Source organism: Ailuropoda melanoleuca, chromosome 10, assembly GCF_002007445.2.
Source record: "Ailuropoda melanoleuca isolate Jingjing chromosome 10, ASM200744v2, whole genome shotgun sequence".
Lineage (NCBI taxonomy): Eukaryota > Metazoa > Chordata > Mammalia > Carnivora > Ursidae > Ailuropoda > Ailuropoda melanoleuca.
Genome location: NC_048227.1, coordinates 4,277,979 through 4,292,831, shown reverse-complemented (window position 1 = coordinate 4,292,831; position 14,853 = coordinate 4,277,979). Strand labels below are relative to the sequence as shown.

At 47.7% G+C, this 14,853-nt stretch overlaps 1 protein-coding gene and 1 long non-coding RNA gene across 3 annotated transcripts in view; one reads left to right on the top strand and one right to left on the bottom strand.

Moving 5' to 3' along the window:
- Positions 1-280, bottom strand: part of KDELR2 (KDEL endoplasmic reticulum protein retention receptor 2) — an 18,027-nt gene extending 17,747 nt beyond the window's left edge. The window contains exon 1 of one of the 2 annotated variants that reach the window (XM_034669783.1): positions 43-280. In XM_034669783.1, the coding sequence (XP_034525674.1) occupies positions 43-133 (91 nt within the window). In that variant the 5' untranslated portion in view covers positions 134-280. The remainder of the gene's footprint in view (positions 1-42) is intronic. The other variant, XM_034669782.1, reaches the window with a different exon arrangement.
- A 117-nt stretch (positions 281-397) lies between these two features.
- On the top strand, positions 398-11,683 carry LOC117804119. The gene is made up of 6 exons (XR_004628338.1): positions 398-586; positions 3,531-3,602; positions 5,417-5,515; positions 6,778-6,849; positions 10,587-10,670; positions 10,994-11,683. It is a non-coding gene; the product is annotated as an uncharacterized LOC117804119 (long non-coding RNA).
- Positions 11,684-14,853: the final 3,170 nt, after the last annotated feature.

Below are 14,853 nucleotides of genomic sequence, written 5' to 3'. Positions count from 1 at the left end.
GCCTGGCGCCTGAGCCTCTCCGGGACCTGGCCCGCCGCTCACCGGCGCAGGAGCGCGTCTTCCAGATCTTCAGCAGCAGGATGACGATGGCCGCCAGGTGGGACAGGTCCCCCGTCAGCCGGAAGATGTTCATGGCGGCCGGCGGTCGGCGGGGCGGCCCGGGGCTCTGCAGCTCAGGCAGCGGCGGCGGCGGCGGCCCCTGAGAGGAAGCGGCGAAGATGGCGAGAGCGGGCGCGACGTGGCCAGGGACGTGGCCGAACTGCCGGCGCGCGCGGGGCAGTCTGGGAGACTGGGGCCGCGGCCAGGCCCCGCCCCGGCCCCGCCCCTTAAAGGGGCCGCGCCCACAGCAGGCCCGGTCCGAAGCACCGGCTCCGGGACTCCCTCCCCAGAACCCCGATCCCTCGCCAACTTCCTCTTGCCGGTTTCCGTCTTCCCCTCGGGTGCCAGCTATTCCCTCTAATTTTTGAAATGACACTTCCTTGTGAGGGGTTCCCCCCCTCACTGATCTTAAAAGCTATGCAGGTTTACTGGATGAAAAAGTCTAAGAGGAAAGTAAACAATCCGCCACGGGTTCGCTCAAGATAAGGTAGTTATTGGGGGTGCCCGGGAAGATGCGGCTTCTGCTGGGGGTGGTTGAAGCTTTTGCCATTCTGGGGACTCTCTTTGAGAAAGAGACGGCAAAATTAGGTGCAAAAGTGAACATTTCTGTAGGATGAGAAAATAAATTACAAGCAGAACAAGGCTGACAAACTGGATTCGCTGCATGATTTGCGGAACCCAGTGCAAACTGAAAACGTGGGGTCCCGGGTTCAAAAGCGGGACCAAAAAGTGCTGGTTACAAGTGCCAAAATACAGAGTTTTCCCTTTTCTTTTGCAGTCTGTCTCGGGCTGTTTTCTGTTGCTAGTTTATGCTCTGAATAAGAAAAAGTCTTAAATTATGATCTAGAGTTTCACAGATTTTCTTTACATTGGTCCGTGTCAGTTTTGAGTGCAAACACCAGAACACGTAAGTCCAATGCTTAATCACTGAAAGAACCCAATTCCTATTTCAGGGCTTGTCCTAGAGCCGGCCAGGAGAGACGGACACAAGCTCGACACAGGCTTGACCCAGAAGATGGGAAGGATGAAGAAGGGGTTTCCCCAGGCACAGAGCAGGCCAGGGAGCACACCTTTGGGCATGTGGTTACTGGGCGAGCTAGTGCCATCGCGCATGTGAGCCAGGGTCTGCTCTAGATTCCACTGGAGTGTGCACGTGGGCCTGATGGCTGCAGGCTGGTTCCCTCTTCAGTCAGCTGATATTCCTGGAGCAGGGAGGTCAAGTCAGGCAGCTCCCCTTTCCATGCTCAGCCCATTGGTGGAGGGCAACCCTCAAGGGTATTGGAACCTCAATGCCAGGAGACATGAAGTGCCTGGATCAGGGGAGGGTGAAAGACTTGCCCCTGCCGAGTTGGCCCCTAAATGCTGGGATGGCCACAGGGGTGGAGAGTTCAACCAGACCCACTCCAACCCAGCCAGACCTACCCCATATCTGCACCCAGGCCCCTACCAAAATGGAGGATGGCAGCAGTCACTGTCAGGAGAGAGGAGGAGGCTGGGTGCCAGGGCACAGGGGAGCAGACAGCCTAGAACCCATCCTGAGGAGGTAAGGAGGAAGCAAGAGAGGAACCATGCAGGAGCCAAAGCTCCAAGCCCCCGCTGTATGTCCCACTGTCTCATTGGACCTCACCTGCAAAATACAAATTCAAAAACAAAATTATTAAGAATCTGAAGACGGTTAAGCCTTAATTGTAGGTCCCTTCTGTCCCTGTGAAACTTCATTGGTCGCTCACTCATGAACTTAGCCCTGCTGACAGATGCTGCAAACAGCACAAAATCCTGACAATATCACAATATTTTAATTAATGACCTTGTACAATTCTGTAATACCCTTTTACCTCCTTTTTTTAGTGTGTACTCTTTGGACACCTCTTCCTATGACAATGATTTTTATGTGTGTCTGTGTGTTGGGATTAAAACTTTAATAGTGCAGGGGCGCCTGGGTGGCACAGCGGTTAAGCGTCTGCCTTCGGCTCAGGGCATGATCCCGGCGTTATGGGATCGAGCCCCACATCAGGCTCCTCTGCTATGAGCCTGCTTCTTCCTCTCCCACTCCCCCTGCTTGTGTTCCCTCTCTCGCTGGCTGTCTCTATCTCTGTCAAATAAATAAATAAAATCTTAAAAAAAAAAAAACTTTAATAGTGCAGAACATTGTAATTTTTTTCTATTTTTGTATTAAGATATAATTGTCATATAGCATTATATCGGTTTCAGGTATATAACATAATAATATTCGATATTTGTGTATATTATGAAATTATCATTACAATAAGTCTAGTTAACATCCGTCACCATACAGAGTTACAATTTTTTTTCTCATGATGAGAACTTTGAAGATCTACTCGCTTAGCAGCTTTGAAAAATACAATACAGTATTGTCAACGATAATCACTGAGCTTTAAATATCATTCCCAGGACTTATTTATTTTATAATTGGAAATTTGTACCTTTTGACCCCCTTCACCTACTTCTCCCACTCCAGTCCACACAATAATTTTGAAATATTTTCTATAGAGAGAATAGAAAATGATCTTTTCTCCAGCATGATTGATTGAAAAATACTTCAGTCAATCAAAAATAGTTCAAATGATACTTTGGAAATGTTTCTTTCATCTTCCCAAATTGTCATGGGTAATATCATGGAAATTTTTAGGACTGTTGTCACATTTGGGAGAACCTCAAGTTATTTCAGGTAAAAGCTGCAAGATTTCGGGCCATTTCCACTTTTCCTGTTCAGGGACTTATGTGATACTTTTTGAACTAGTGATGCTAATTAACCAGCTTTGTTGGCACTTCTTGTTGTATTTCATGGTTTTGAAATATGTCCACAGATGACTTGATGCTTCACTTCAGAGGGGAGCTTATGAGAGACTATGGACTCTGGGAAACAAACTGAGGGCTTCAGAGGGGAGGGGGGTGGGGGATGGGCTAGCCCAGTGATGGGTATTAAGGAGGGCACATATTGCATTGAGCACTGGGTGTTATATGCCAACAATGAATCATGGAACACTACATCAAAAACTAATGATGTACTCTATGATGACTAACATATAATAAAAGGTTAAAAAAAAAAAAGAGGGGAGCTTAATCCCTCTCCCCTTGAATGTGGGCTTGATTTAGTGACTTGCTTCTAATAAATAGAATATGGCAGGGGGCCTGGGTGGCCCAGTCAGTTAAGCATCCGACTCTTGGTTTCAGCTCCGGTCATGGTCTCAGGATCCTGGGGTTGAGCTCCAGGCTCCGTGCTCAGCAGGTCTGCTTGGGATTCCCTCTCTCCCTGCCCCACCTTGCTCATGTGTGCACATGCTCTCTCTCACTCTCTCTCTCTCAAATAAATAGATGTTAAAAAAAAATAGAATACGGCAGAGGTGATATGACATCCCTTCCAAGACGAGGTCCTAAAAGGTGTTCTTTTGTCCTCCTTGTTCTCGCAGATCATTCACTCTGAGAGAAGCCAGCTGCGGGTCGTGAGGACATTTAAGCTGCTGTATGGGGAGAGTCACGTGGTAAGAAACCAAGTCTTCCTCTGAACAGCCAGCAAGGACATGGGGCCTTCTGCCAACAGCCTTGTGATTGAACCATCTTGGAAGCAGCATTCCAGCCCCAGCCCAGCCTTTGGATGAATGCAACTTCAGCTGACATCTTCACTGCACCGGTTGGGAAAATATAATTAAAAATAACAATCTCCTGGTTGCCTATTTGGCTCAGTCGGTAGAGCATGCAACTCTTGATCTCGGGGTTGTGAGTTCGAGCCCCACACTGGGTGTGGAGATAACTTAAAAAATAAAATCTTAAGATAAATAAATTAAATACATTAATAAAATCTCCTGTCAACCCAGTAAAAACTCTGCTCAAAATGTAGGAAAGAATGAAACAGTTTTATTATTGGATAAGTATCAAACCAAACTGTGGTGTGCATCACAGGTGGTCTGCTAAAGAAATTTCAAAGATGGAGAGAAACCTCACCCTTTGGTATAGCCGAGCAGATACAATCCGTTACACCCATGTAAGTTGTCTTTATCCAGAAGCAAAATGAAAATTTCTCATCTTTTTTTTTTTTTAAGTGGGCTCCACACTGGGCTTGAACTCACAACCCTGAGATCAAGACTTGAGCTGAGATGAAAAGCCAGTTGCTTAACTGGCTGAGCCACCCAGATGCCCCATCTCATATCTTTTCAACAAGCAGAAAGTTATAACTTGGAACTGGGCGCATAAGCTAAACTCCTACAGAGACAGGGAGACAAGATGCCATCCTCCTTGGTGTTCACATTTCAAAGAGGTGGCTCCACAGCCCCCAAGAAAAACTGTCCCAGGATGCACAACTGGCAAGAGATTTATTTAGCTTTTAAAAAGATTTACATACATCTGAAAGAGACAGAAAAGATTGGAGATTACAGGTTTTCTAAAGGAAATGCTGAAAGAAAAGGTATGTGTGTGTGTGTGGGGGGGTATCTTTCCCTTCTGGTACAGGGATTTAATCTTTTTTAGATTTTTATTTACCCAACCTCATGATATTTCCTGAGCCAGAGGCAGCCAGCTAAGTCAATCCCAAATACCTGGCCTTCCAAAACTGTGAGATAATGAATATTTGCTGTTTTAAGATACTAAGGTTTGGGGTGATTTGTTACCCAGCCACAGTTAACCAATATAGGAGTGATGCCTAAAACATGCTGCTTCATCCAAAGACACGAGATGTTTGAGTTCCACCAGGGTTCATGCCTCACACAGAGGTACAGAGGAATTGTGAACATTCTATTTCCCTGGACTTCCATAAAGACAAAAATGAGTCATGTGTCCATAACTGTATAAGCTGGATAATTGCGTCTATTCACACAGGAGGGAATTTCCATTTTGACACAGCGTTGTGGAGAACTCATTCCTCCACTTACCCTTTTACACTTTTGTTGGCTGGAAGGATTTTTTGCAGACGAGCTTCTGGCCCTCTACCCTCACAACTTGTTTCTCCCTCATAGAGATGCCCCCACCCCACCACCCTGCACCCCAGATCCCCTTTCAAGAAAGGGCCTGCTGCCCAGCTGTAGGAAGTGTGGTCAAGATCCAGCTGTTAGCATCTTCGGGGCTGGCCTCACCTGCAGAGAGCCACCTTACCCAAGGCCACCCCTTCCGTGGGGCAGCCCATATTGGCTTCTGTGACTGAGTGGGCTGGATGTAAAGGCTTGGCCAGTTCACCTAGAAGAGGGACATTCTAGCAGACTGCACTTAGTCCAAAACTCCCGTCATGTGGCCGGAACTTTGCTGGGCCTGTGTGACCATTTGCCTTCTCCACGCCCACTCCTGCTGCTTCTTCTTCTTTCCACAGGTATAGATTCCCTGCCATACCTCCCACTGTCTTAGCAGTGGCTGCTTCTGGAGAACCCATCCCATGACAGTTGGAACAGGGAGGGGTCCACGAAAGCAGGTGATTAGCTGTGGTCTTGGAGCTGGCTGGCAGTGGTTACCCCGTTGGTGGGTGGAGCACAGACAGCCCCTGGCAGAAGGTAGACATTCAATTATGAAAACTATACCTGGCAGCGGCTGGGAGGGTGTGTCAGTGGAAGAGAATACACTGGTGGGTACAATGTATCAGTCAGGTGAACTTCATGGAGGAAAGAGTAGGCACAAGGAGGACATGGGCTTGACTGGCGGCCCCTAAGTGCCACTGATACTTAACATTTATAGAAAGACAATGAAGAGGTGAAAACAAATTTAACAGTCCCTTGAAAAGCAGGCTAGAAAGCCAACAATGGCTGTATGCAAGAAAACCCCCCAGGCCCCTGCAGTGGGAGGTGGGAGTCAGGGCTCAAGCCCAAACCGTCACATTCCTGGGGCTGAACTTGAAAGAAACTTAGTGAACTTGCCCAACCAAGATGAGTCTGTCCTGGGGCCTTGCTTGAAAAAACCTGGAATCCAGATACATAGATTGGAGGTATTTGGGTGGAGGCTTCTAGCTGCCTGGGCTTCCCTGAAACTTTCAAGCCCGCAGCCACGCCACACTCCCCACCCTCCCCCAAGAGCTAGCACTCCCGGGAGCTGGAAGGCCACACAAAGGCCTCTCTACACCAGGCAACACGTGCTCCTCTCAGGACCAGTCCTGACATGTATGTGTCATGGCCTTGTCCCTACACCAAGGGAGTTGGTGCAGGTGTTTCTGGAAGCCATTCAGCCACGGGGACAGCTAGCAGTCACATAACTGCACATGGAGAGGATTGCGGGTCCCATACATATGTCACTGAACCTCAAGCAAACATATACCCAATGCAACCTCCCCTTAGCCAAACCCCAAAGGGCCTGTGGCCTCTCCAGGAACACTTAGAATGTGAGGGAAGGAGAGGTAGAGCAGAAACAGCAAGTTCAAATATTTCACTTTTGCAAAATTTGCAAAAGCATATGACCCTGTGAATGCAGTGTTAGAAGTGCCCCTGCCAGGGTCTTGGAAGCAGCCTGGGTAAGTGAGGGCCCCACAGCTTCACCTTCAGTCATTCCACAGTAAACAGACTGCCAGGGGACACTTCGTCCTGTTACTATTATTTTTTTTAAATATGTACCACATATATAACGTCCAAGTTGCATCTTGGTTGTAATAGTTTAAAACAGTTATAATCATTCTTTCTCATCATTAATTCTTTCTGAACACCACTGTTCCGTGGAACTTAAGCTTTTATTATTCCTCTTCTTTAACAGAAAGGAATGCATGCTCATTATGTGAAACTTGAAAATAGAAAAAGGTAAACGTAACGGGGAAAAAATCACCCGGTAAGTCCACAACTTAGAGATAATCGTAGTTAATGGAGACCTTGTCTGCTCCAGGGCAGAAGCTCAGAGAAGATGTGTTATTTGAGTGGTATGACAACACCCCAATTCCAAGGGAACGGCCAGAGTTGCAGAGTCTTGCCAACTGTGGGGTGGGGTGAGGGGTATCTAAACCATGTCTTGAATTGGGTGTTCCGCAAATATGGACTTGTTTGGGAAGCCTGGGGGGAAGCAAAGGGAGCCCGGCTCCAGAGAATCCTATGAGCCCCAAGAGGTTCCCTGTATGAGAAGAACGAGGAGGAAGAGGCTGCTACTAGAACGGCCTGCTTCTAGTCATCCTGGCAGGAAGATCTAGGTGGAAGGCCTGGGACAGCTGTACCACTGCAGCCTGTAATTGGGGTCCTAGCCATTTTGCTTTGTGGCTCTTTGATGTAGCAAAACCTTGTTGGGGGTTGGCAAGGTGAGTTCACCTTTCTCCTTCACCACAGAGTGCCGAGTGGTTGTGAGTCTGGGGGATGTGGTTGGAGACCCCTGCAGGCTCTGTCCCCTACCCCCCAGGTCCCAGGTGGAAGGGAGGGGGGACCGACTGGCAGCTGGGGTGGAGGGATTTCGGCAGATGGAGTCCCGGGCCGGGCAGGGCCTCAGAACTGGCAAGGTACTGGGGAGCGCGACCACCTGTGGTAACCCTCAATAACCACACCACCTGGTAGGCGTGTGCTCGTGCGCCCTCTTCTGCCTGGCTCTGGCATGGGCCTGACACTCACAGTAACCCATGGAATGAAGCAGAAGGGAGGCTGTTCTGGCTCGGGGCCTGGCCTTCAAGGGGACTGGCACTTTCCCTGTCTTCGCTCTTGGGAAATGTGTTTTTGGGAGCCCTGGGCAGCTCTCTGAGGACTCTGGCTACCCTGCTGGGGACGCCAGGCTATGGGGAGAGACCTACACAACATGGCTGAGCTGGAAGAAAGGTAAAATATTGTCAAAAACCAGAACAACAAAAGAGCAAGACTCCAGAGAAGAAAAGAAGACCTGGATCTAGAATCAGATGGGGAGGTTTGTGCGAATGGGTCTTGGCTCAGAAGGACACAGGAGAAAAAGCCTGTACGATATGGGAGAGGCTGAGGGTTGGACGCCTGCCTATAAAGTGGGTCCCACAAGAGATGGCACTCTCAGGAGTTACACCAGGGTGGAAAGCACAGAGGGTGAAGGGTTTCTCTCAGCCTTGGGTCTGGGTGAAGGGAGCAAAAACAAAGTCTCCCTGAGAATTCCTTTTTTTTTTTTTTTTTAAGATCTATTTATTTGAGAGAGAGAGAGAGAGGGAGGGAGGAGGGGCAGAGGGAGAGGGAGAGAGAGAATCTTGAAGCAGATTCCCCACTTATAGACCAATGTAGGCTCAATCCCAGGACCCTGTGACCGTGACCTGAGCTGAAAGCAAGCGTCGAACGCCCAGCTGACTGAGCCACTCAGGTGACCCTCCCTTGAGAATTCTTTTTTTTTTTTTTTAAAGATTTTTATCTACCTATTTGAGAGAGAGCAAACAAGCAAGCACAAGCAGGGGGAGGGGCAGAGGGAGAAGGAGAAGCAGGCTCCCCGCTGAGCAGGGAGCCCGGATGCAGGGCTCTTGATTTTGGCTCAGGTTGTGATCTCATGCGTCATGGCACCTAGCCCCTAGTTGGGCTCTGAGCTCGGTGGGGGGGATCTGCTTGAGATTCTCTTCCTCTGCCCTTTCCCCCACTCTTTCTCTCTCTCAAATGAATACATAAATCTTTTTTTTAAAGACATTTTCAGATACAAAAACCAAAAGAATTTACTACCCCCGACAGGCTCTCACTACAAAAAGTTCTAAAATAGGGGCGCCCGGCTGGATCAGTCAGAAGGGCATGTGACCCTTGAACTCAAGCCCCACATTGGATGTGGAGATAAATTAATGAGGAAAAACTTTTTTTAAAAAAAGGCTTAAGATATGCACTTGAGAAGAGTGAAAATGATCCCAAGAAGGAAGAAAGGATGACAATTGAGAAGAATGTGAAGATAAGAATTCTTCAGTGGTGAAAACTGGGAGACCCAGAATAACACAAGAGCCCAGCAGCCAGCCTTTCATTAGGCAAACTCTCTGCATCCAGGACACAATGGGCCCGATTGTTTCCCAGGATGGAGCTTTCCATTACGCCTGAGAAAAAACTGACAAAATTAAAAATATCTCCTATACCAGCGATCCCTTATGACTCAGTAGTTCCGCTCCCGAATCAGCATTGTATTAATTAGTGTCCACTTACACACCCTCTTCCAGAGACATCAGTTAGTCCTTAGTATTAGGAAAGGCTAAGCAAGGTTTTGGGATGACTTTCTCGAGCACGTGAGGAATGGCTCTTGATGCAGGTATAAATGTTCTCATTTATTTCTGGGAACTTTAGACAGCTTTTGGTAACTAAGTAGTGTGTTTTTTACAAGTAGTATGTATTTCAAATACTTCTACCAACTGGTAAGTGAAAATCTGAGACCAGTCTTAGTATTTTGGGTCACTCATTGGCAAGGATAATTTTTTCACTGATCCCCTATTTTCGGACCTCCTGGTTGCTTCTGATTTGGCCCACTCATTGGAAAGCATTGCAAAACAAATTGATTTGTATTGTAAGATACTGCCAACTGTATAAATATTTACATATAGCATACACCTATATATTTCAGTGATGGGACTAGGGTCCTGTCCAACCTATTCCTTTTTTTTGTTGTTGCTTTTGTTTTTTTGTGGTTGTTGCTGTTGTTGTTGTTGTTTGTAAGTGAAAAAAATTCAGAGCAAGCACACAAGCACTTTTCATCCTTAGCCTCCTGTCAGGCACTACAAAGTTAAACACTGAAAGCATCCAAATACTTTGAAAAAGCTGTCCTCTGTTCATCTCTCCTTCCATTTGGGGTATAGTGTGGGTGCCTTTTTTGGTATAGAGTCAGCTTTGTGAACTTTTTTTTTTTTGTAAAAAATTATAGCACCTTGGCTCATATAGACAGTAACACCTAAGAGAGTTATAATTTCTTTTGACTCTTCTGTAGACCTTATGAGATACAGTTTCAGCCTTAAGCAAGCATCATCCACACCTTATGTGCACATTTCAATTTGCTACATAATGTAATGATGTAAAATTATACTTCCTTTTCTCTTCTCATTTCTCTTTTTGCACGTACGTTTGGTGTGAAAATGCAAATCTCCGAATGAGAGTGAGGTGATGTCTGAGGTTTATTTCTGCATATTATCTATGAGTCCATGATATCCTCAGAAGAATGACGAATTATTTTCCGTGTGTGTATATACACATATATACATATAGGCCTCAACACACGCACACACACGCGTATACTTTTGAATAATATGAAATTATTTGGAGAGAACAACTTTCTGCAGATTCCTTCACCAGTGAGGATTAAATTAATGATTGCTGGGCAGCTGGGTGGCTCAGTCAGTTAAGCGTCTGCCTTCAGCTCAGCTCATGATGCTGGAGTCCTGGGATTGAGTCCTGCATCGGGTTCCCTGCTCAGCAGGGAGTCTGTTTCTCAGCCCTCCCCTGGCTCATGCTCTCTCTCTCTCAAATAAATGAATAAATTTTTTTAAAAAATACATTAATGATTGCTTAAAAACCCTTAACAATCCGAGGATAATTTCTCATGGATTAGAAGTAATGGCTGAGAACACTTAGAAATGGCAAATAGGTTGAGTGACATGTACCTTGTTCTTCTCTCTTTCTCTGCAGACTGGCCTCTGCTTCTCTAGTCCACCTGGCAAGTTACATCTCTTCTGTTCCAGAGAGCACCCATAATGAGCCTGAAATCTCTAGGTATTTTATTTCAGATCTTCTTGGGAGGGGTTCTGGTGGCTCAGCTTAGGCCAGGAGTCCATTCAAAGTCCAACACACTAGCCAAGTGGGCAAAGACATACTTTGGAAAATGGCCGGCAAGGGCCCATTGGGTTTATTGGGAGGAGGGGCATTGGATGGGGTCTGCACAGACAGCCAAGGGAGCCGCCCACCACACTCCATGGGTCAAGGGCAGGCTGTCTGGCTCCTGCGAAAACATTCCAGGCATCTTCTGGCTTCAGAAGTCAAGCCAGAAAGAAGGGTCACCTTCAGCCCAGTCTAAAGCTTGCTCTGATTCATTGCAGGCCCCAAGATCCACCTTCTCGAGAATGATCGATGGTATGATGTATATTTCCATCAGGGGAAAACCCATCTCCCAGAAAGGCAATCACGTGGAAGTTAGCATTAGCGCATCCCCCCAGTGTCCACAGTACTCATCAGTTCTGAGCGGCTGTGCAGTGGACATGGACAGGCCAGTCCAACCGGGTTGCCCCGGCCAGTGCTGCTCCTTCTCCTCCCCTCATCCGGGCTTCAAAAAACTCATTTCAGCCAAGATCATCTTGTTACATACAATTATTTTTTTTTTTACTTATGTCCTAAGCATTCTCCCACGACTTAACACCTCTTCCACATTCTAATCGCTATGTTCCATTCCAACACATGACTGTCGTGTATACTTTATTTCACAAATCCTTTGTTTTTGGACATCCTTGTTGGTTCGGATCAACTCCAGAAACAAACGGACAGCTGCGTGCTTCAACATCTATTTGCACTCCTGACTTTCTGTGGGGTGAATTTCTTAGTGACTGATATCACCCATTTCACCCATTTCACCAGATTGGGGGATACGATGACGCCATGGGGGTTTTTAACTGCTCAAACCACAATGCTTCTAAGATTGCTCTGGCTCAAACTGGTGGGAGTTCTGGTCTTTCTCCTCGGTTTTCCCTCCTCAAAGAGCTGTGCTACACGGCTGAACCTTGGCCTGGCTCCCGTGCTCTGAGCCCCCATTTCTGCCCACTGTTTGCGTCCCTGAACCAATTCCCTCCTGACACATTTAAGTTCTGCCAACACAACTAAGCCCCCCCCCCAGGGGTGTCTGCCCGCACCCAGCGGAGGAGGTAGGACCTCCAGGTTGATGCTCTCATCTCACACCAGGGCCTCTGTCCCTGTAGCCCTCGGGAAGCAGGGCCCAGCTCACCTCTCGCTCCTGGGGGGTCTCCAGCTCCACCCCAGCAGGCTCTCCCCTTCCACACCCTATAGTCCTTCCTGCCCATGAATGCGTGACAATGGGGGGCATCCATTTCCTTCTGTGGAAACCCCCACACTGTCCCCACATGGTCCAAGAACACACAATCGCTGTTATTCAATCTTGGCAACATCGGGAATCCAGTCAAACTCTCTTTAGAGATAATATTTCCCCCTCCCTTTCAAGACACTGTCAAGGTAAAGATGTACAACTAAACAGACCCTTTACCTCTTAGCCTGTGGAACCAGCATTTGGTTTCATGTAGCTCACGGTCTCCCCCCCCAGAACACTGTGCGGGTCCCACCTTCCTGCAAACGAAGGGCCCACCAGGTGAATTTCAGAATAAGGTAATCAGCATCTTTTCATCCAGAAACTGGAACTGCCAACTAGCCTCAAACACAGTTCCCTTGATAAAATTTAAAAACAAATCAAGTCCTTTGTTCTGGGGTACCCCACTGTACCCCAGGGCAGTGTGAATGTGCCAACTGGTGCGGATGCTCTATTTCAGGGGTTCTGCACTCACAGCTGGGCTCCATCTGGCTCACAGACATGTTTTCTTTGGCTGATAATTGATACTCTTCCTTATAGTTTTGCACTGGCTGCCAGCATTTCACCAGGACATTGTAAATTAAAAATCCAGATTTCTAGCTTCCCTTGAGAAAGGCTGAAGATCAGGCATCACAAGGCGTGCCTCCCCACAGGGAAGTCCCCCAGCTGGCTCCCTCTGCAGACAAGGCATCTGCTCCCTGGCGCCCCCATGCTCTCTCCCCCCTCCAGGTCAACTACCCTTCATCCCTGGCCTTGTGTTGTTTCCTTGCACCTGCCCAATCCTTTGTGTTTGCCTTGCTCGCGCGGCCTCTGTGGACTTTTACTTTGCAACACTTGTCTAAGTGCTTCGGATCCACGCGGCCAAACCATCTTACAGGAGGAAGGTAGTCATTTTCCTGAACAGCTTGGGAGCCCCGTATCTGGATGTGATTTCAGTTTGATTTAATGGGCAATGATTGAGCGCTCATTGTGCGCAAAGACTAGCAGCAGCCGGGGCAGAGGGAAATCAAGCTGACGACAGGGTTACTGATGTGCCTCGGCACCTGGTAGCCCGAGCCTGGGTGTGTGAGAATTTGCCAAGGGAGGGCAAACAGTGCCTGGTGTTGCTTCCATAAAGGTCAGTTAAGATAAGAACAACAAGTGTGACCCGTGGCTTCCTGTCAGGGAGATAGCAGGTTGAGGGGGATGATGGGAGAGAAAGGCAGATGGCCGAGCACTGAGAGGTGATGGGATGGTGGGGACGCAGAGGCAGGGAGAGTGGACCACAATTCTGAAAACTTGGCTCTGAAAGCAGGGTAGTGATAAGGCCCTGAGACACATATATATGACATATGTGTATATATATATTTGTAAAATTGTGTTGAGCAACACAAAGAAGATATTTCCACGCAGAAGATGGGCTTTCATGTAGACAGAGCTGAGTTTTTGATCCAGCAAGTCACAATCCTTCCTGAGTTTCATTTTTTATTTTTAAAAATGAGAGGACAAAAACCCATCTCAGAGGGTCACTGTGAACGTGAAATGAGCCGAAATTTGTAAAATGTTGGGCACACTACCTAGGAAACGTGTGATTAGGAAAGACGGCGTGTAATTCAGCTATGTTATTTGGGTAGTATCACTGAGAAATAAGTAAATTTCTGGGGTCTAAATGTTTGCATTCACAGCTTGTCACTTGGTGAGGAGTTGGCAGGTGGACATGGCGCACATATGGGCTCACATATAGGGCTTTATACCGACCCGGGCGTAGTATCACCATGAAATAGAACCCTAGAAAACCAAACCCAGAGAGGCTGATCCATAAGATGTTTGCACTCAGTATGGTGCCTGGCACATAGTAGGCAGTCAGAAAGTATTGGCCAACGCATTTATGAATGAAGAGCGCTCACTGAGAATGTGAAAAGGGTGAATACCCGTAACCATCTGTGGATGGGTGTCCTTAGTCAAATACTCTTAGTGTTGCAAGTGACAGAAACCCATTCAAACCAGCCTAACCCCAAAAAATTAAATTTTAAAAGTTTACAAATGGAGGCGAAATTTGTTGGCTCAGAGACTGACAAACCAGATGTCTGCTTCAGGCATGGTTGGATCCAGGGACAAAGAGATGTATGGAATGGTCTCCTCTCCTCTTCTTCCCTGCATTGGCTTTATACCCAGGCAGGTGTTCTCCACACGGTGGTCCTGGCAGCCCCACCCAGGGTTCCACCCTCTCTACATCCAACAATTCATCCAGAAGAGAGGGAGCCTCCCTTTCCAAATAGTGCCAACTTGAGTCTTAACTGGGCTCTGAGCCACCCAGCCAGAGTCACGAGACCATCCTTGTCTAATCAGCACTGCTCAGGGCCTGTGAGTAGGGGAGGGATAATTTCCCAAATGAAAAACAGGCGCTTTCCCCAGCAGAAGGGAGACTAACCAGCCTAGCCAGGTGCAGAGCACTGCTGTCCACTAGACGGAGTGGAGGCAGGGGACTAGGTAATGGGCGACTAGGTAAGAGAGAGGGGGAGGCATGCCACCAGGAGGACATGCGGAGATGGCAAACCAGAGCTGAGCTGGGTCCAGGCAGGACCGAGGCCACTGAGGATTTAAGGAGACTGGGATCTATACTAGGATGTCTGGCCAAATGGGCAGGTGGTAGACTGATTGTGAAAATGGCCCTGATTTTCCACCCATCCATGAATCCACACCCTCTGCAGTGTGACTTGGCATCATCTCTCACCAAGAGCGGAGCCCATTAGCCCGCCCCTAGAATCTGGGCTGGACTTTCCTATTGACAGGGGACTGTAGTGGAATGGTGCTGCACCAGATCTGAGGTCTGAGCTTAGATCCCAAGGAGTCTTCTCTGACTTTGCTTCTGTGACTTTGGTTCTCTTG